This window comes from Coturnix japonica, chromosome 12 (genome assembly GCF_054131305.1).
Source record: "Coturnix japonica strain WE chromosome 12, WE-NBRP24, whole genome shotgun sequence".
Taxonomy (NCBI): domain Eukaryota; kingdom Metazoa; phylum Chordata; class Aves; order Galliformes; family Phasianidae; genus Coturnix; species Coturnix japonica.
In genome coordinates this window covers 3101879-3123517 of record NC_140674.1, presented here as the reverse complement: position 1 = coordinate 3123517, position 21639 = coordinate 3101879, and the positions used below count along the sequence as shown (strand labels likewise).

The 21639-nt window shown below is 49.7% G+C and overlaps 1 protein-coding gene across 8 annotated transcripts; it reads right to left on the bottom strand.

Annotated features, from left to right (window-relative positions):
• Positions 1-659: 659 nt before the first annotated feature.
• SAP130 (Sin3A associated protein 130) lies at positions 660-18237 on the bottom strand. 8 transcript variants are annotated; one of them, XR_014933106.1, is made up of 22 exons: positions 18209-18237; positions 17620-17737; positions 17220-17458; positions 16453-16611; positions 15712-15823; positions 14521-14645; positions 13631-13755; positions 12928-13078; positions 12639-12729; positions 12267-12371; positions 11429-11570; positions 11067-11188; positions 8535-8837; positions 7467-7638; positions 6134-6238; positions 5071-5432; positions 3655-3903; positions 3401-3526; positions 2470-2573; positions 2100-2232; positions 1676-1789; positions 660-1461 (listed from the first exon to the last, which is right to left on the bottom strand). XR_014933106.1 is itself a non-coding variant. In XM_015871127.2 (21 exons), the coding sequence occupies exons 2-21, from the start codon at positions 17729-17731 to the stop codon at positions 1303-1305; spliced, it is 3177 nt and encodes a 1058-aa protein (XP_015726613.1). In that variant the 5' UTR covers positions 17732-17737; positions 18209-18237; the 3' UTR covers positions 660-1302. The 8 variants fall into 8 exon arrangements, 5 of the variants coding, with proteins under 5 accessions (XP_015726613.1, XP_015726616.1, XP_015726614.1 ...); XR_014933107.1 differs by having other exon boundaries at positions 7467-7635; XR_014933108.1 differs by having other exon boundaries at positions 1445-1461; positions 2100-2194.
• Between the last annotated feature and the right edge of the window lie 3402 nt (positions 18238-21639).

Below are 21639 nucleotides of genomic sequence, written 5' to 3'. Positions count from 1 at the left end.
GCGAAAAATGCACATAGTCCGCCAGCTTCCCGGCAGCCCCCGGCGGCGGAGCGACCATAGAGAGCAGGGGGCGCTCTGTCCGCCTCGCAACCATAGACGCGCCGACTTCCGCTCAGCGCCGACGCCGACCTCCTTCCGCGTCACGTGACGGGCCGCACGTGCGGGGACAAACAGCGGCGGGGGGCGGGGCGCGGCGGCACGGAGCTACGGGGCGGGGCGCGGTCACGTGGCGGGGATACCCGTCTCCCATTGGCTGGCGGCCCGCGTGACGGCACGGTGCAGGAGGAGCCTGGCGCTGCTTGGAGCCGCCATCGCTGGGCGGGAAAAGCTGAGAGGAAACGCGGCACCGGGCGGGGCGGAGCGCTGGGAACGGCCGGACATGGCGGGCAGCGACGGGACGGGACGGGCGGGATGGGCGGGATCCCGCCTGCCACAGCACGACATTGGCACCGCTGTGCGACGGGACGGTGACGTGTGGAGCGGGCTGCCATGTTGGGCTGCATGGAGCACAGGGCAGGAGCGGCGCTGTGAGGCGCTGCCTTGTCACACGAGCACGGCTCCGTCACGGCCGTGCCCGCCCCAAGGCTCCTCTCAAGGCCTTAACCTGAAATTAAGGTAGAGCAGTTGCAGTGGTACAAGAAGTACAGCAACCCCTGACGTACAAAAACCTCCAAGTCCTTTATTCATGTTTTTTGGGCTGTATGTGGTACATAAAATGAACGTTACACCAGCTACACGAAGCACTGTGCTGCAGGACGAGCACCCACAGACACACACAGACACCACACAAACCAGCCGGGATTCACCCCCCACCCTCCACCCCTCGTTTGTGTATTTTCCTCTTTAAAACTGATATCCGGGACTCCTGCACCCCGTGGTGCAGCAGCTCTGGGTTTAAAAGGCTCCTTCAGACACTGGAAGGTCAGAAGAACTGAATGGGGGGCAGCAGGAAGCAGTGTCGTGTTCAGTGCTTTAAAGCGTGGCCGCCTCACCTGGTTCAGCCCCAGCTGCAGCACTGGTTGTTCCAATAGTCGGCACCGACACATCACCGGGTTACACACGTGGGGCTGCCAAACACATTAAAAAATGAATGAGCCTGAGAGAAAGCGTTGTTCGTTCCGACGGGTCAGCGACAATCCCTTCAGGTCACCGGGCTCCACACGTCCATCTGTTGCCATCTGTTCTCTAAACTCATCCTTTTGTTTTTTATTCAGATGCTCTGCTTAAAAATAAACTCAAACTACAAAAGGTCGTAACTCCGTCCTGTACACGTCCTCCATTTCCAGAGTCATTATTCTGGCTTCAGACCTTCTCCTTCCGCTTTAATTTGGATACTTTCTTGACAGTTCCGTTCTTGTTCAGAAGCTTCAGAACACGATCCTTGTGATCCAACACCTTCAGCATCGAGTCTCTCGCCTCGTTGATTTGATCCATCACGAGTTTACATCTCTGCATATTGCCCTGAAATAAAACGTTATCGTCACCAACAGCAGAATAAACAGTCACAACAAACACCTTTACTGTATAAAGCCCCCACTAACCAATGACGCAGGAGAAGCACCTTTATTATTGTGTTATTTTTAAAGCCAGATTCAGCACTTACTTGGAAAACATCCTGCTGCAATTACTAAAGGTAGAAGAGTTCTTCTGAGCTTAGGGGCCAGTAGGAGCCTACCTGTATCAGCTCATTGATTCGATGCAGGTCATCGTCAGTTGCTGCCTTCTTCTTAGGAATGAGCCCCTCCTGTAAGGCCGTCAGTCTCTCATACACGTCACGCTCCAGGTTTGTCTACAAGACAACAGCACTTCATGAGCAGGTTCACCACCGGGCCCATAAAACATCTGCCCACATTATGAAATCTACACAGAGAAGACAATCGTCTGTTCCCCTCTCAGCTGCTCATGTTAGTCATTCAGAAGATGGAGCCTCTGATGCTGAGTGTGGCATTATTGTTCTTACTAAACATCCTATTCACAGCATTGCTCCACTTCTGAACAAACATGGAACCTAGCCAGAACTGTTTCCCCTGTCTCTCACAATACTATTCCAGGAATGCAGAGGTTTTGGGGAGTTTGGTGCTAGAATGCAGAGCACCTACCTCACCCCCAACCTGAAACAGAAGCATCCAGGAATGTGGATCAGTGCTGCCTCCTCAGATCAGCCGCACCATCCCAAACAGACGCTTCTTCAGACCTGTGCATCAGCAGGAGGGAGTTGCCAATTTTGATCATCTGTACAAAATACATCAGCTCTTATGTCTGGATCAAAACCAACACTAAGTTTCCAAGCCACTTAACGCCACATTCCTGAGAAAGGGGAAAAGCGTGTCCCACTCCCTTTGGGCGCTACACACCAGCTTATGGCATCCCTGCATCAGGTGAGCATGTACTGAGTTTGTGATAACATCCTGCCTTACAGAGCTCCGTGTTCCCCGCGGTACAGGCAGCCGGCACGTCCCATGCACCTACCAACTGCAGCAGCTGCGCCGCACACAGATGGACCTTCCACCCTTGTGCACGGCAGGATACACCCTTCTGACTGGCAATCTCCTGCAGCATGGCTTTCTTCTCTTCTGTCACCAAAAAACACAAATAGAGGTTCAAGTTTCAGGAGTCCACCAGGCCTCTGTTCTCAAACAAAAGCTTTAACCCAGCTCCTGCTTTCCACACATCCTGCTTAAGGAAGAGTCAGCAACACTTTGATTGGGACAGGAACATAACGACTCATCTGCCACGTTACCTGAAGGCTGCTCTCACCCCCCAATGGCTCATCTGCATTTTCAGATCATTTTTTATTGTTTGCAATGTTGATTTTCCCTTTCTTCCTCTAAAACGAGGTGTTGCTTCCAACACTGTACATGAAGAAGCAAGCAGTCCATCTCACACTGCTGCAATACCTATCTGCTCCTTCCTACCAGCCACAAAGTCCAAATCACAGAACCTGATCTCAGTTTTCCTCTTACTATCAGAAACATCCCATAGAAACGCACCAGGCCCATCTGTTAGCTCACGAGACTCATTAAATAGGGAACGCTTTTGATTACATTGGCAGCACTGTTAGGTAGTAAGGCAATCTGAGTGCCAAGCCATAGCCTACCGCTATATAATCTATTTAGGAATTTCTTTAGGCAGTTTCTATCCTTGTACATAAATACATTTCTCAGTAACATAACATTTTCGGTTAACCAGACAGTTAGAATTGTATCTGACTCTATAGAAGATCCTCCCCTTTTCTTCTCAGTCTTGAGAGAGAAAAGATCTAAGCAACATCTAGCTAACTAAGTCATTAGCTCACGTGAGTGACCAACGCTTGTGTTCCATACTGTGAGCAAAGCCTGCTTGTGGGGCAGCTTATCATCATCATCATCAGCCCATGCAGCTCCTCAGGCAGCACACTGACCTTTCACTCTGACGTCGCTGTATCTCTGGAAGTGGTGGTAGGCGGCTTTCCAAGGATTGCGGTAGTGGCGGAGCAATGTGATGGGAGGCCTGGGACGCACCGGGACATACCTCACACCTTCCTCATCTACAAAAGGGATCACAGACAGCTGTGTTACTATTGTGACATGGGAGACCAGCACGGCAGCAATCGTGACAGGCAACAGGTAAAACACAGATGTTCAAGTAGGAGAAGAGTGTCAGAGATGGCATTACCTATATATTCCTTGGGAGGAGACTTGCGCTTCTCTGCCTTCACCAGCAAGCTTTTGGCAGTAGATTTCTCATCATCAGTGCTGTTTGTTTCCATCATGTCTCCCTCCTCTGTGGAGATGACGTGCTGCTGCTTACGGGGTTTTTTCCTTGGGGAGGCACCAGGCGGCAAATCACTTGGAGGCATCGAAAGGTTGTTGGCCAGCAGTGCCAAAGATGGAGAGACAGTACTTGTAGTCAATGGAGGGACTGCTGGAAGGAGAGAAAGGAGAAGAACCTCAACTACCAGTGGCACAGAGGTAGCAGTACTGTGTTTTAACACCATCTCCTCTCAGTGCGTTGTGAGAAACATGGGCTCCACCACAGATGCAGTTCATCCCTTAGTATATGAGAACCAGGACTCATCACTAGGACAATGCCTGTATTCTAAGATCCTCAGAACAAAAAATGACAAGAGACTGTTCTCACTCAGTTCCTTCACCTTCAAGGCTTGCAGCAGTTGAATGCTATTGAAAAGGAACCTGTGCTAATATCTCTCACATGGTCAGTAAAGAAAACATCTTTGAATTGATGTTTCACCACAGATCACAATCAAAAACAGGCAAGTCCCCTCTTCAGTGCAGGTAGAGGCAGATGTAGTCAAACCATGACTGCAGTGCTCTCCTTGTCAGTGCACTTATACTGCCAAGTCAACAGCCAGTGTCAGCAGGCTGCTGTACAAACCAACAGACTGCTGGAGCTTGGCAGCACAGCAGCGGGAGCCTGAGGGGAAAATAACCCTTTACATTTGCAGGGACTGAACCAAGCGTGCCACGTAATACACAGCAAATGTCTGGGATGAAATCTCAATTGAGATTAACTGCACTGGTTTGTATTATACTGGCTCTGCTGCTGACTGTGTTCTAAGCATGCAATTCATACACTCTTTGCAACTGGACTGTTTGAAAATGAAGAAAGCAGCTCCAACCCCAAGTGGTTTCCACAGGAGATCAAGGAGAACAAGGCAAATTAGAACCTAGAGATGCTCACCTAGTTGCTGTTCTGCGGTTCTTAGTACCTGAGACAGGAACCCTCTCAGACGCTGCAATGCCCTTTCCTTCTAGGAGTTACTAACTTGTGTCAGCTTAACCTGAATCGTTGCTTTCCATTTTATTTACTGGGCCATTAAGACTTCATACTGTGCTCATATAGCATGTCATACCTCAGTCATGTCACAAAACCAAGTCCCTTGTTCTATATTGAAAAGCAGTAGGCAGGGATCAGAACTATAAGAAAGTGAGGCGTGAAGGAACTCCTTGACTTATTTTCTGTGCTACTGTGAAAGAGAAGTCATTCCATTTTCAGGTTGCTTGTGTTGAAATCCTAATTTATCCACTTTCTCAACAAGAGAAACACCTTGATGCTTCAAAAACCACCTACCAGATACCGGTCGCATTATGTCCATAGGTTCCACCTCCTCTTTGATTTTTATCTCTGGCACCACAGGTCCCAGCACTGCTGAAAGGGCCCCACTCATGGTTGCTGGAGGAGCAGGAGCAGCCACAATTGTGGTAGAAGTCGGTGGAGCAGCTGGGACGGCTCCTGGAATGGTGGACAGAGCTGCTGCAGGCTGCGAGGTGGGGCTGGCTGCGGCAATGATGGTTGGAATGGCAGAGGGGGGCTGCTGGGAGGAAGGAGGAACCGCGATGGTGGGCTGCTCACTGCCTTGGTTGGACACAGCCTCCATAGACACTGTGACAGGAGTGGCCATGGACACGTGAATCTCAGGTTTTGGTTTGGCACTGTGACATTGAAAGAAAAGTAAAACAAATTGATGTCAACTGCATCTCGGTCACAACCTTCTAGCACAAAGTAAATGAGACCAGCTGGACTTGGGTCAGTTTCTTCCTGTACCAGTAACACCTGGCTGGGTAATGACTGTAGTAGCAGGAGTGTGTGTCATCTCAGCTGTGCTCTCTAAGCCCTTTGTCTAAGGTGCTGTTCTCTTCTAATGCACATGCACATCTCACGACTGACTGCAGATGGCCTCAAAACGCTCACAAAAGGAGCAGTGCAGCTTCACAGTGCAAACAAATAGAACGTGTGCCCAAAGCTGTACTGCCCTCATCCTTTTTGTGAGAGCTCACACTCTGGGGCTAGTGGTTTTAAAACAATGAATTACAAAAGCCACCGGATACAAGTGAAGCAGGTAGAATTCAGCTTCCTTTAGAGTTAACGTCAAAGAATTATAGAGAAAAGTTCTACAGCACGGCCTTTAACACAACATGGTGATTTTCTTGTCACTACCTCCACCCAAACTCATAACTGTACCCTTTAAAAGCCCATCGCCTCAGCTTCGGAACACAAGTACATCCATTCAAACTCATCACACTGACAAATATAAAACACCTTTTCCAAAAGAAAGCACCTCAATGCCCAAACACCACAAATCAGACACACAAATGAAGCCAGTACGACGTAGTTGCTTTTCTCCCTGTCTTACCCAGCAGGCCTTGGTGATCCAGACGTGCTTCGCATCGTATTCTCAACACGTGTGCTCGCTACTTCAGGTGGCTGAGGTGGAATTAAGCTTTTCCGGACTGCCAGGCTGTAAGACAAGGGCACATCTGAAGTTCCCACCTCTGATGCAAAGATAAACACCACTGAAAGGAAAGGAATCAATCCCCTCTTGCCAAATCCAGGATCGGAGTCAAATCTCTCTCTGTGTGCACTCACTCTAACCAACCTGCTATAGAAAGTCTTGTTCTTAACCAAGCCTCTAGGTTTTATTTTCTTTAAAGATAAGAGATTAGTTGCTCTGGCTGAGACTCCCTCACATTTGGGGTTTCTCCAGAAATACCAGCCTTACTTTCACTTTGCCAGTCAAGGCATCTTATTGAGACTGCCAGGCTCCAGATGTGGGGGGGGGGGGGAAGGGAGATCTGGCCACACCAACATCCCACATAACCTCAGGACAGAGCAAATTATCCGGAACTAAACAGCACAGCACTAAGATGGGCAACTGCTTTACTTAGTTGGAGCAGACTGTGCCAAAGCCTGGCTCCAGGATCTCCAGACCTGCACGTGGACGTTACACAGCTCAGTGCTGCACACAGAAAAACATTTAAGAGACTTTTCAGTCCCCTGTGAGGCTGAAAGAAAGACTGTCTTCCAAATAATCAGACGCTCAAATGGGAACATTCTCCGGTGATCTGCAGCTGCTTCTGTAATTTATGCCTTGGTTTTACAGCTTGCAACTTCTCTGCCTTAAAGGATTCCACCCAAATGAAAAAGAAGCACCACGGTTTAGCCTCATAGCACATATCAGCTCCAAACATATTCAGTCATTAATCAGGAGGAAATGGATTGTTAATTCTAATGCTTTCTCCTGCCTCTTTTATTCAGGCAATTGAAATTAAGCTAGAGAACATGAAGTATTTTAAGTGATTCCCTCCCCTTTCCCTAATCAGTTTGCACAGCAGGGTACCAATCCACCCTTACTATTCATCCACACACCCTTCCAAGAAAAGCTCTGAAAGCAAAGCATGGATTTCTAATTTTAGTAATTGACCTCTTTGGATTTGAGGCTTTCTTGCTTAGCTTAACAAAAACCACTTTCCCTTTAAAGGTCACTTTCAAAAGACATCTTATTACAGAGAGGAGGAAGCAGCTATGATCCATCCTGGAGGAGAAGAAACTGTGCTTCACAGATCAGCAGGTCACTTGCAACCACTTGCTGACTGTATAACGTCCTATCCACAATCAAATACTGCCATGTAGCTGGGCTAGATTGAACACAGGTGCCATTTCTGCGTCCCCCCTTCAATCTTACTCACCCATCTGTGGTTGGTTTCTTCCGCAGGATGCTGGGGCGTGGGGAAGAGCCCTGTGCTGGGGCACTGGCACTCTGGCTGTGGGTCTGTACAACTGTAGTTGCTGCAGAAGCAGTGTTGAAGGTGTTGCTAATAGGGTTGGCTACAATGGTGGCTCCATCTGCCAGTACTACTGCTGGGGAGGATGGATGTTGGCAGAGCAGAGAGAGGAACAGAGGAAAAAGGAGCAGTTACTGAAGGAGGTCTGACAACAAAGCAGGTGTCTGCAGAACAGATGCTGTCTCTGCTCCTTTGACTCCCCCAATATTTAGCTGCAGCGCTTCCAGTACTCTATAACTAACACCATAACTACTACTAATCTGCCAACAAGGCCTCCTGCAGGGCAGATAACAGCCACCCCCTGCCTAACAACTACTGGCTACAGAAATACTTCTTCCAGAAGAAATGGAAGACACACAAATTGCCAGGGAGGTCAGCAACACAACAGGGGCTGCTGGTGGAGGCCACGTGGCAACTTTGAACTTTGTAAGTGAGCTGGCAGCTCTGCTCAGATTCTGAGCTGCTCACCAAGCCCTGCCAGGAAAACTAACATGCAGAACAACAAGGCAGGGAGTCGCAGTGCTATCTGCCAGCACAATGGTAGCTCCTAGCTGCCATTTTCCCTTCAGTCCATCACTGGGATCTGATCACACAAACCCTTCCTTGTGAAAAAAGGGCTTTTAATCACAGTCTGAACTGGAGGCACCTCACCATGTTTTACTGCTGCAGTGACCCAACACAGCTGTAACAGTTCAGTGAGCATCTGCTTGTAAATAGCTCTTCCCACAAGGATGGACTGAAGAGAACCAATGACTGCACTGTCAAGTTTTTCCTGCACACACAACCCATCCAACACTACCCATATATTCTACCCAGAGTGCCTGAAAAAAGCCAATGAATTGCATTCACTAATTATTTAGTGAAGGAGAACATTCATGGGGATGTATCTGATCCACCACAATGTCATAACCCAGAGTTAAAGAACCCCCTTGAGGCAGAGCTGTACAGGAGTTATGGGTTCAGTCCACTCACCTGAGGTCTTGGTGTCAGCCTGTGGCTGCTGAGCGCTGATGGGCGCTGGCTGCAGCCCCTGCGTGCCAATGGGTGCAGCTGGGTGCAGTCCTTGAGTCCCAATTGGTGCTGGCTGGATGCCCTGGGTGCCGATGGGCGCCGGCTGGATGCCCTGGGCACTGATGGGTGCTGGCTGGATGCCCTGGATGTGGCGGGCATGGGATGCATCCACAGTCATCAGCTGCATGGGGTTGAGGTGCACAGTGGATGCCACCCCGACACCCGTCTGCGCCGTGATGGCCGAGTTGGGCGCCTGGGCTGAAACTGTAGGCAGCAACACGGACAGCTGGTCATGCCTGGCTGGGCACTTCAACCCCACCACCTCTCACCCTATAGGTACCCCCATAGACTGCTCTTCTGAAAGTCAACTTGACATCCTGCTTGAAGCAGGAATGAGTTTGAGAGCAGCAAGGCCATGCTGTCTGCTAGAATAATACCACTACTTTTTCCCCCACCCCATATTACAACAATGAAGATCAACGTTAGGCTAAGGTTATGTTTCTAGACCCAGTCTCAGAAATCTGGGTGCTCTTTTTGCTCACTAGAGTATTTTCTCATTGTTTATTTTCACACAAAGCTTCCAAGTACCCACAGTTGGCACCTTTCCTGCTTCAGCACCCTGGAAGCCTCGAGGAATTCTTTCCAAAACACAGTCTTGCACAGAACTCATTACATCAATTAATAACATCAACATCTTTGCCTGTACAAAAGCAAGTGGAGAAGACAGACCCAAGTGCAAGCACCTTAAAACAGTGCTCACTTCCCACATCTCTCACCACATCAAACAGTTCCACTTCACACAGCTGGACAAACCATTCTGACCCAGAACACAATCTTATCTGACCTAGAATGCAATCTTATCTGACTCACAACAGGCAATTACAGGCTGATTCCTGCAGCTACAATGAACGCAGCATCTTTGCGGCGTTCCCAGTGACGCACCTAAACTGAAAAGTTCAGCTAATTTGAATGTACAGCTCTAAGCAACTATGGTCACATCTTTCCAGACCTGCCCTAAGTCGTGCTGCACTTCTCACAGGGAACATTTAGTGGCCACATTGGACTTCCTGCAGTTCTCCAGAGCTCCAAACATGACACAACAGCAACATAATTTCTGCAGCCGTGCACAGAATGAAGTGCTAACTTGCAGCAATGAGCTTGTCTGCTAACAATTGAGAACGCTCTCAATTGAACGAGCTGGTTTTGTCACAGGATTTCCATCAAGTTCTTGTGCTGACCAGTCCCTCTAAAAACAGCTATCTTAAAAGCTAAGATACAGCACCAGTCCCTGGAAATGGCTCCTATTACCACGTCTGCTCAGGGTACAGAAGGTGAAACACTTGTCGCAGAACTGCCCATCCAACAAAATCATTTTGGAGACTGCGGAAGCACAACTGGCTCTTGGAAAGCCAAAGCTGACCCCCTTCCTCAAAGCACAGAGGTAGCCCTCAGCTCAGTGATCTTTCAAAAGGTTTCCTCTGTACTTTTTGCTAAGTCCTCCATGGCTGTCCTCAGCGTAGGTTTGCATCCCTCCTTGTACCGTGTTCTCTGCTTTGAGGTGTCACCAGTTACTGCCCTAATTAATACCTTTAATTGATGCTTCAAATCAATGTAATAAGCAAAATAGCTCCACTGTCCATATCCCAACTCATCATCCTGAAGCTCATGACTTACAGTCAAGACCTGAAACTTCAATTTCAACAGCAACTTCCAATGTCACTAACAAAGAACAGGCCTCAGTAACACATAATTCCCTATGCATATTTTCCCAGTCAGCAAATGGACTTTGCAACTTCCATGTCCTTCCAAGGCCACTGTACTGGTCAAGAGCAACATGCTACCAGCAGACACTATGAAAACCCGAATTAGGCATTTTCTTAGAGTTTGGAAATCACCATATCTGCCCTAAGCTACTCAGCAAGGTGAAGTGCTCCAAGTTTTTGTCTCAAGAGAATGACCTTAGTTTGGGATGACTGCACTGGCTCACGTTATATGTGATATTTTTTTCCTGTCTCTCCACAAACTACTGCAACAATTCAAACTGGTTATCACCTGATTTTTGTCAACACAACACCAAGAGGTTGCAATGCAACTTGCTTTCTGCTTTCAGCTCATACTTCTCTCTCAGACCATGCAGTCATATGAAAACATATCAAAAACGTGCTTCTCAGAACATGAGGGAATGAAGATGGATAACGAGCTTATTTGCTTTGGAGGAACTCCTTTTTGATCTGTGAAATCTGACACTTTAAAGAGAAATTCTGGATACTGAGTATGAAACTCACACCAAAATGGTCATTAGCTGTGTGTAGGAGGCCTCTAATGTAGCTCAGTGCTCCTTTTGCTCATGCTTTCCCCTCAACCAACAAGAAGTCAGACTCAGTGCCAAGTTACCAGAATGGAGCGTACAATCCTCTCAGCTGCTCCCAAATGCTGCAGGTGGCACACAAACAACTGAGCAAAGCATCAGCAGCTCATCCCACAGCTCCTCACCTGGGTACTGGCGGATGGTGGACACCGAGCTGGTGATGGGGGTGTAGGTGTGAGCAGTCAGCGGGTAGGCAGAGGGCGGGTAGGTCGGTAGGAAGTACTGGAACTGGACAGGCACCGACTGCCTGCAGGCAGCAAGAACAACAAGTGTTACACCACTACACCTGCCTACCTTCACCTCATGTCTTTGGGCCGCTGCCCAAGTTTTGTCATCACATCTGTCATATTTATTAACTCTTGCGATTAATTCAGAACTACCAAATCTCTCTCAGGACTTGTTCCCTGGGGTATCAGAACCCAGACAAGTAGTAAGGTACTCAAAAGCTACTCACACTCTCTTATTCATAGAAATGTTATCTCCTCACCTGTTGTCATTCCTGGTTTCCATTGCTACTGGGTTTGGAGATGCCCGGTGACTAGAGAGGGGTATGAGGTTACTCCTCTCTGCTGTATAATCCGACTGAATCCGGGGAGAAGTATGTGTGATTTGCTGAGGAACCACTTTAGCTGCATAAAGACAAACAAGTCATCAGTCAGAAAAAGCTGGGAGACGCTGCAGAGTCAAAATTAGTTCCCAAAAATCCCCAACAAAAATCAAGACAGAAACAAGCCACACTGAAAAAAAAACCTACACAAGACCAAATACCACACCTACTCTAGCCACAAAGCCCCAGCCCCACTGTAAAGAAACCCCCAACCTCCAATCATTTCCTATCCGCAGTGATGATACATTGCTTCAATAGGAAGCATCACAGAAAGGCCTGGGTTGAAAAGGACCATAACGATAACCTTGTTTCAACCCTCCTTGCTATGTATGCAGGGTCTCTATTGCTCTCTATAACTTCCTGAAGAAAGGTTGCGTGGGAAGGAACTTACAAAAACCAGCTAAGAAAGCCCTATTGCCAAGCAGTTACAACTCCTAGCACATACAGTGCAGGTTCTGAAATGCCAAAAAGCCTCTGTTTGTCTGAAAATTCAATTGAGTAAGTTAATGAGCCATTTTATTACTTATTTCTCTTAGAACATCAATTTCTTTCTGGCACTGAAATAAGCTGTGCCACAGCAGACCTTCTAGTTGATTTCTCCCTGCTTGGATTGATTTGTTTCCCCTCCTTGATGTTCCAATGCACACAAACACTGCTAGCATAAACAGTACAACCAAAGTACCCAGCACACATTGCTCTTGGAACTGAAATCACTCACCAACTGGGATGTTTGAGGTTGTGACAGCTGTAGCATGGGAAGAATGGGAGGGCATTGTCATGGTGACAATGGTGCTTGTAGGCGCTTGGGTGTGAGAAACAGAACCTAAGAAAAAGAACAGACAGGATATTTCTGCAGAGCTCTATCACATAGAAGTAAAACTAACTATATCCAATTAAAGAGTGAAAAAACCCAGCCCAGACAACCCCTGAACTCAGCAGCTTCTCTCCTGGATTCTAATTATGCACTTCCAAATGCAGTCTTTAGCAGAAAGGAAGGTTCCCTCAATTCCAATTAGATTCCAACTTCAGCATAAAGAAACAAGAAAACCTCAATCCACAACCCTCTCACAACAGCGTTATGAACACTCACCAGCTGTGGTTGCTGAAGCAATGGTATTCGTTGCTAAAATAGGTGCCACTGTTGCTGCCGCCACTGGAGTACCAGTACTGAAAATGGTTTTCTATTAGAAGAAGAAAAGCTTCAAGTTAAAATACTACCACGTTTTTGATATCTACTTAGCTCAGAATCGTGCTGCACGGAATGTAAAGAGCATCAATTTCTAATACTGTATTATTTTCCCAAATTTCATCTCATCCACCCAAACGTAAACTCAAACATTGCCCGAAAGCAGCAGGAGGGTTTCCCCTTCGCAGCCTACCTGGGCCATGGTGTGGAGCTGTGGCTTCTGTGCTCCTATGGCCGGGTGGGAGGGCAGCGTGATCCGCGTGGCCGCATCGCGTGGCTGTGCGGGCCGCTGGATGCTGATAGCTGCAGAAGGGGGGTGCTGCTGGATAGACAGGGTGGGCCGGCTGGAGAGAAAAACAATCATGAAGATAACTCTGTAGATACTACATCTTAAAGATAAAGTGATGCATCTAGCTTTGTTCTCTTTCTCTTTGAAAGCAGCACTGCTATCAAAAACATGGTGAAGCAACACAAGGAACTCAAGTGCACTGTCCTGTCCTCATCAGGTGTCTGCCCTAAGTGGCTCTGTAGAAAAGCTTTCCCTGTCAGGGATGCTTTACAACATTCTCGTGTCATTCTTCACTGTGTCCTCAGAAAAAAGATGGGCTGAACTACCCACAGGCTTCTGGAAAGGAAACTCAGCTTTCCAGGAAGCAGTGGTTCACAACTGATTTGTTGTGCCCATTCTTGTAACACAGTGCAACAGTTCATCTTTATAGTAACTTTTATTCACAGAATAAGCTTCCGTAGCATGCAGGCACTCCTATATTTGTGTTGTACCATCCCACATCCAGAGGATCATCAGCTCAACATGTCTAACACGTTTCCTCCTCCCACAGCCTCTGTAAAGTCAGAGCACTGCAGACTATAAAAAAAATTGCCTTAGTCATCTTTACCTGAGGGTTGACTCCGTCGCATGTGCTGCCGTTGTGGTTATAACAGGAGACTGAGCTCTCGTGGCTGAGACAGTTGCCACCACAGCTGGAGGGATAGTGCTTGAAGTCGTCACAGGAGGACGAGACTGTAAGAACAGAGGCAGACATTCAGCAAAGAAATTCCGCGGTTCAGAGAACAAGTAGGAATTATTTGCCTAGAATCCCTTTTTTTGTTAAAAAACCTTATCGTTAAGTGTCAGCATTCTGAGATGTTTTCAATCATTCTGATTTGATCTGCACGCTCCTATGCAAATCCGTTCTGCTTTTTAAAGGACACACAGAGGGCACTACCGACCAGGAAGGTGAACAGAAATTACTGCAGTGCTTTCGACGCATTCTTGGAGGAATAAAACCCAACAAAGACTCCTTCAGAACAGCCTGAAACCCCATATTAAGGCACATATAGGAAGTCAAAAAGATGATTCGACTGGATCTTGAAGTAAAAGCTATTTGACCCTTTATTTTAACCTCGAACGCTAACAGAGAGCAGATACCTGCAGTCTCTCTCTTACATGCATATAGAAGCTGAGATATATGGAAGCATACTAAAATAATTTTTTCTATTTTACATCAATACAGTTAAGAATAAATCCCCATCTGCATGACGTGCTGGGCCTTTCAGGCTGAAGCTCCACTATCACACTATGTCCTGCTCCCAGCTTGTAAGCACAGGACTAATGGGACCATTTCACAGGTTGCTATCAGAAATGGATACCCAACAAACTGAATTAGAAGAGAGCTGCTGACAGCTGCAGGCCAACAAACAAGCATTTACAGGTTATGGACTGCAAGGAGGTGCCAGGAGGAACTTGGAGCAGGTGGTTGTGCAGAGCTGCCCAGCTGCTACCTGCCTGGATCGGCTGATGAATGATGTGCTGAACTGCTGGCTGAGCCGTGGCTGCGTTCGGCAGCTGGGATGCTGGTCTCAGGACTGTAGTTACTTTTGAACTGGACATCACTGCAGCAGCTGCAGCACCTGGGAAGCAAACCAAGCATGTTAAATAGTGCATACAAATGGCTCTGCTTCCTAGCTAAGGAAATCTGTAGAAATAATTCAGGCAGCTTGACTACTGAGCTAATGGGGAAATAAGCTACCTGATAGCAGAAACCTCCCTGCAATGAACAGAAATCGAGGAAAAAGCACCAACAACTTGTAAACCTGCAACAGCAGAGAGCTGTGTTTTCCTTGTATCCACAGTTTGCTGCCTCCTGATCAGGTAAAACTGCTCTGAAAAGCAAATAGCCTTGAAAGCATTTGATGGACTACACTGCATAAACATTCCTGACTGAAATTACTCTGGAAGGTGGTACGCAAGCTGAGAGAAAGAGATCGGGAGGAGAGAAAATACACTAGGTGAACACCCCAGGTTTATGGGGTGCAGGAATCAGGTGACCAAAACCACACTGACTTCAGCTGCAAACAATACTGCAGTCTTTCCAGCTACTCCAATACAAGGTTGGATCTTTGCACACATCATTTTTGTTCCCCTTGAGCAGTGGCATAATATTGGATCTCAATGGAAATAAAAACATAAACGGTGCTTTGAAATTCAGATCAGCTGAAACTTGGAGACCCAACTCATAAATGTTTAGAAAGCAGAGCTAATCAGAAATCACTGCGCTGAGCTTCTTTTAAAGGGCTGCTCTGCTGTTATTTAAGCTGCAGCAGCTGAAGTCCAGGGAGACAGGAGCCTGGACGTAGCAACAGCATTTAACCCAAGGGCAAATGCAAATGATACATTAGCACGTATAACCACATACTGAAATGATCCTCTATCAGGTAGGTCAGCCATCACTGTGCTTAAGTGAGAGATGCTTAGTACCAAGAACATTGCATTCTGCACAACAGGCCAATCTATGCCAGCATGGTTTTGTTTTTCAGGTTTGTTTTTCTTTGAAAGCATTCACTGGTGGCAGCACAAAAGTAGAACAGCTGAGGTTGCAATACAACACAGATCAGCAGTGAAGAGAGATTCAGAGGGTGGGTGCACTGCCCAGGAGGTGAGCGTGACAGGCAGCCACACACACTGCTCAGCCCTTACCTCGAGGAAGGTGGGAAGCTCCGATATGTAGAGGAGGCCCAGGAGCACTGCTTCTGATGATTGACATCTGCACATTAGTAGCCATAATATGGTGCAGGTTGCTAGGATGGCCCTGCAGAATTAAAGACATTAAGAAATAAAGAGCGAGCTCTGTGGATAAGCAGCCATTCTGATGGCATTGCCTCAAGACTTTTAAAGACGGGAAAAAAATAGTAGAAATACATTGTACAAAGGGTTCTACAGGGGAGTAAAGAAACAGGGAGAAGTCAGAGCCAGCTGACACCGTACAGGAAAGATGTCAAAATTTCAGAGCCCTGTTTCCCTGTTTGGCACACAGCGGACTGTCAGCAGCCACTCAGACACCAACCTGGGACATGTCCCTTCTGTTATCAGTGACCTTAAAGGCACACATCTCTACCACACTGCCATTCAGGTCAGAAGAACAGTGGCACTCGGCCACTCAAACTCAAATCCTCCTCAGGACACTACATTGAAGCCCTGAGAGTTCAGAGGGTTTGCGATGAGTGCCCTGGCACGCTGGCTTCAAATTCAATTATTCAAAGAACAGCTTTGGATATGTTTCTCCTATTGCAGTCTGTCATTTGGATGATTACACCAACAGTGTGTAACTGCTAGACAGCAAAGCCTGCTCTCTGCCTCCCCCCTGCTCCAAGAGCTTAACCTGCTGTGCCAGCACTGCACTGCCCCAACCTTACAGTGAGCACAGCAGGAAGCACAGACCTGCTGTCCGCTGATGGTGGCCACAGGGATGGTTGGAGCCTGCGGGATGCTGCTCTCCATGGTGACCGTGACCTGTCCAGGAACCTTGGTAGGAGCTGAGAGGGTGGAGGGTGGTGCAGGAGCAATGGGCCGGCTGGGCATCGTGGGCTTCAGCGGCGGCTGCAAGAAAGAAGCGTCAGGAATGTGGCCAACTCCCATCAGCACCTCAGGGTTGGAGAAACCATTCATAGAGGTTGAGGAGAAAGTCAGTTTTGCCCAAAAGTAAGTAGGGACAGAGGTTTCAAAACTGTGTATAATGGCCATTCCATTTTCACCTAGGACAAAGAGCATGTTTTGTGCTGGAATTCTTCTAACACACAGCATGAGTGACACACAGGACCTGGTGGGGCTGTAGCCTTCCTTTACATACTGCAGATCAGCAGTTTGTTTCATGTTCTCATCCACTCTTACAGAGAGAACGTTTTAGGACTGCCCTGAAGTTGCTCTAAAGTGTGCAAAAATACTCCTTCAGGATAACACTGTGATGGCAGGAAGGCCTCAGTGTGGTGCATGGAACAGCTCCATCCAGAGCCATCAGAGCACAGAGGCAAAGATCAACCAATGATAACACAGACATCCCTGACTTTTGCTCAGCACTTCAAGTTTTAACACGGATTAAAAGAAGAAACGCATCTACGGTTATCTAAGAGCAATTAGAGGGGAAAAAACCTCATTCATAATTAAACTGTCTTTCCCATTTAAATGTATTCCCCACGAGCCCCCTTTACCTTCATGAGCCCATCGGAGAAGGAGAGGGGCACAGCCGGTGCCAGGTGTGCAGGGGGCGCCGCCACCGTCACCGGGGCCCCGGGAGGCACCGGGTGGTGCGGGGCCAACATCTGCACCTGCGGGTAGGGCCGCACCACCACGGGCTCCTGCTTCTCCTCGCGGGGCGGCGCGGGGCCGGGAGGGCCCAGGTGCTGCTCCCTGGGGGCCGCCTCGGGGTCACGGCCGGTCTCATCGCTCGCTGCGGGGAGAAAAGGAGCTGAGAGCCCGCGGAGAGGAGAGGAAAGGAGAGCACAGCAGAGCAGAGCAGAACAGAACTCAGCAGAGCAGAGCGGGCCCGGAGCTGCCATGGCTCCCCCTCCCCCCGCCGGGCCGCACGCCGCCCCGCCCCGTCGCTCTTACCGGTGTTGGTGGGGGCGCTGATCCCGGCGGTGCCGCCGGCCGTTCCCGCCGTCGTGTTGCTGCTCAGCGCGGCGGGCGGCGCTGCCGAGCGGGGGAACTGCTGGGAGCTCATGGCCGCCTGCCGACACACAAACCGCCCGTTACGTCGCGCCGCGCGCAGCCCGCCCCGCCCCCACCCCGCGGGTCCCGCCCCCTCATTGGGCGCGGCGCCACAAGCCCCGCCCCCCGCGCCCCGCCCCCCTGCGGCGCCCAATGGCCGGCGGCGCCGCGCGGCCAATCAGAGCGGGCCTGCTCAGCAGCGCCCTCAGCAGGCGCCGAGCAGAGCGCAGCGCTGCCGCCCCGCCCCGCCCCACACAACGAGCCGCCGCGGCCCGGCCGTGCGACACAGCGCGACGCTACAGAGCGCCCGAGGCTGCCCGCCCCGCTCTGCACGCACCGAGCCCGGCGCGGCGCCCCGTGTCCGCCCCGCCCCGCTGTGTGTGCAGCGCTGTGTGTGCAGGGCCGCTCACCCCGCCGTCTCCCCGCCCCCCCCGCCGCCATGTCCCGCCGTCCCGCTCCCTTTCCCGTCCTGTCCTTTCCCGCCCGGTACCTGCCCGCCGCGCGCTCCCGTCTCTCACTGAAGCCCAGACCCGAGCTGCGCTTCCGCCGCCGCCGCTGCCCGCTGCTGATTGGCTGCGCCTCGCCCCGCCCCCCGCCCCGTCCCCTCACGCCATTGGCTGCGCTCGCAGCTCGCGGGGGCTGCCGGCGGGTGTAGTCCGCGAACGCGCCTTCGAGGCGAAGATCTCGCGAGACGTCGGGCAGGCGGCACCCGGCCGCGGCGCGCGATTGGCTGCAGCCCGCGGGGTTTCCCGGGCAACGCGGCGGGGCGGGGCCGAGCCATGGCCGCCACACGGGGCCGCGGCCCGACGGGCGGCCGGGAGACAGAGAAACAGAACGGGGCTGATCCCGCCCGGCGCGGTGACACCGCCGGTACAATCCGTCCGCACCGCGTCCCGCCCAACGCCGCGCCCGGAGCCACGGAGCCGCGCTCCCGGCTGAGCCGCCCGCGGCCGGAGGGCGGAGTGCAGCGCCCCTCCCCAAGATGGCGGCGCGGTGACGCTCTGCTCCGCCCGCCTCCACTCTATGGCGGCGCTGCGCCTCTCCACAGGAAGCGGAAGTGCCGCTACCGGAAGCGGCAGCAGCGGCGCGAGCCGGAAGGGCGCGTGGCGGCCGGCGACAGGTGGGGTTACCACGGAGACACGGACGGACAACGGGCAGCGGGGGGACGGGACGGGACGGGACGGGACGGGACGGGACGGCGGGAGGGAGGGGCGGGGATGGGCGGGGATTGCGGTGCTTGGGGCGGGGGTAGCGTGGGACACGGGGGCCCTCAGCTCTGGGGGCGGTGACGTGTGTCTGTGCCGGTGTGTCTGTGTGCCGTGTGCTGAGCTTCCTCCCGCTGCTCCCGCTGGCCGGGGAACACCTGAACAGCGGCTCAGCCACAGGGTGTGATTGCGGCGCTCCGTTGTGCAGCCGGGAGTTGCACTCGGGGCCCATTGGGGTCCATTCGGATTCGGAATCTGAGAGATCCCCAAATGTGAGAGGAACTGTGAGCGGTGTTAGACAGAAAAACTAGAGATTAAAGAGTAAGGGTGAATGGGGGGGGTCTGGTTGTGCTGCAGATGTACCGCAGTCAGGAGCCAGGCCTGTGGTAAAAAACTGCCCTGAGAACTGACACTTTCCATGGGCTCATGGAAGCTGTGAGCAAGGAAAATCCCCCATATGGGATTGCACAGGCATGTAAGTAAATGTGAATGGCAAAGAAATGCCATGTGTACATGGGCCAATACACTGTGTCACTTTGAGGTGGGAGTGGTGGTGCTGGCAGTTGCTTGTCGCATTTCTCACAGTAAATCGTGTTACTTGAATCTGCCTTTGTTCCTGTTTCAGCTTCTGATCCTCGGGGCATGTAGCGCCTGCAGGAAATGAGCGTTTCCTCACTCCCTGGAGCAGAGGTTTGCTGTGTGCGGCTGAGCACAAGGGGCTGACGGGGGACCCTGACCTCACCTGGCTCCTTCGACATCGGTTTGTGTGGCCATGGGGGTGTCTGTGTGGAAGGGGGATGTGATTTTTACTTCCCACTGAATGAAACTTCACCTAATTCCAAATGAATTCCACCTAATTCAAAGGTTCCCGGTTTGTAGTACACTGTAAAGCAAATGGCACGTGATGTGGGTGTCCCAGAAGAGAAGTAATGTTAAATAAAATTATGAATATCAAAGAGGCAGGGATTGATTTAGGTTTGGTTGTAGTTCAGGAGTCAGATTTTAAAGTATTTTTCTCTCTTCATGGCTCCATAGTGTTTTTAATTCTGTAAATGCAGGTGGGACTGTGATTAACTGAGTCATTATATTATCTTAAAATGTCTTATTCTATTTGGATGTGTGAGATTCTATACTTACAAAAAGAGGCAGCACAAAGCTGACTTGTTTTCTTCATCTTTTTTAGGCTTCCCCTTTAAGATGGGAATCCTTATTGCAGTTCTGGGGGTCTGGGTCAGCTGTTCATTTGTAAAAGGAGACTCTAAGGCTGTGACAACGTCTCTAACTACAAAGTGGTCTTCAACCCCTCTGCTCCTTGAGACGAGGTCAGTGCGCTGTGATTTTTATTCACAAATCAGAATGTAACTAAAGTATAACACAATATGCCTCTCTGTGTTTAGAAAATGTAAATCACTTTTCTTAGTGGTTATAAGTGTTTATAGTGTTAAGAATACTACATGATTACTGCTTTCAAGGTGAGGCTGGGTAAGGCTCTGGGCAACCTGTATTGCTGTGCCTATCTCTGTTTATTGCAGGGCATTAGATGGCCTTCAGAAGCCTCTTCCAACTCTTAATGATATATCAGCTTTGTTGTAAACAGTCCTGTATGGTGTCTTAGTGTCCAGTTTGACCTGGAGGTGTTGGTCTTCTAATTCTTGTGACACAGCTCTGCTCCTGCGTTCTGTGTTTGTGTAGAGGCAGCTCTATCTTAATACATTAAGCCTTGAGAATCAGCCAGAAAACCCCCATTTGCTCCAGTCCAAGTGCCTTTACACACAGCTCTATCCCTGGGGAGCTGCAGCTTTTGGGGCCATTGGTTTCCAGTCAGGAGCATTTGACATACAGGCATGGACAAGAGCTGCCCTCTGCCTGCCTGAACCTGCAGGTTCTGTAGACATGACAGTGAGTTAATGCTGGCTGCAGCTGTGCTAATGTGCCTGAATTCATGATCTCGAGTGAATGAATATTGTTAGCCATCACCTTGACTGTGTCACATTGCAACCGTAACTGGAGTTTGTGAATTAAAAAACAAATATGCAGCTGGAAGTTTTGCTGGTGTGAAATAAAGATTCAGTTTTGTGGTGCTTTGGATCCTGGTTGTTACTAATTGGATTTGTTGGCAGTGATAACACTGAGCTGAATGCAATCATTGCTGTGCTTCAGGAGGTGGTATGAATGTTTTAAAGGAGATGGTTGTGATTTTTATTGTTTTTATAAATCCTTTCATTGCGCATTTGAGCAAAGGTTAATAACTAAATAACTAAATGCTGGCTACCCCCTGCCTGTCTGCTTAGGGTTTCACAAGTCCCAGTCATTTCATTGCACAGTGTGAGCATCTGACAGTGTTAAGGCAAAGCAGGACTTCGTGGTGTTTGTGCAAGTGTGTGTGTGTGATGAATTTGGTATTGTTTAGAGGTGTTACCATACACAGAATTCTGCCCATGTTAGCACAGTTGGTTCATGTGCAAATATTCAGGCATTGGGCATTTTGCTGGGCTTGACATTGAGTGATAGGACAGGTGTGCCCTGGGTGAATTTAGTTGCTCTTCTCTGTAGAACTTCAGTTTCAAGAGCGATAAGTCCTCAGGCAGTAAAGTGCAAAGCTCAGGTGCTGATGATGGGATTTAAAGACCCTGGCAATATCAAACATTTTGGGGGGGGAAACTTAGAGGGAGTTTAGCAGGAAAGCTCACCCTGGAAGACCAGGAAATAAGAATCC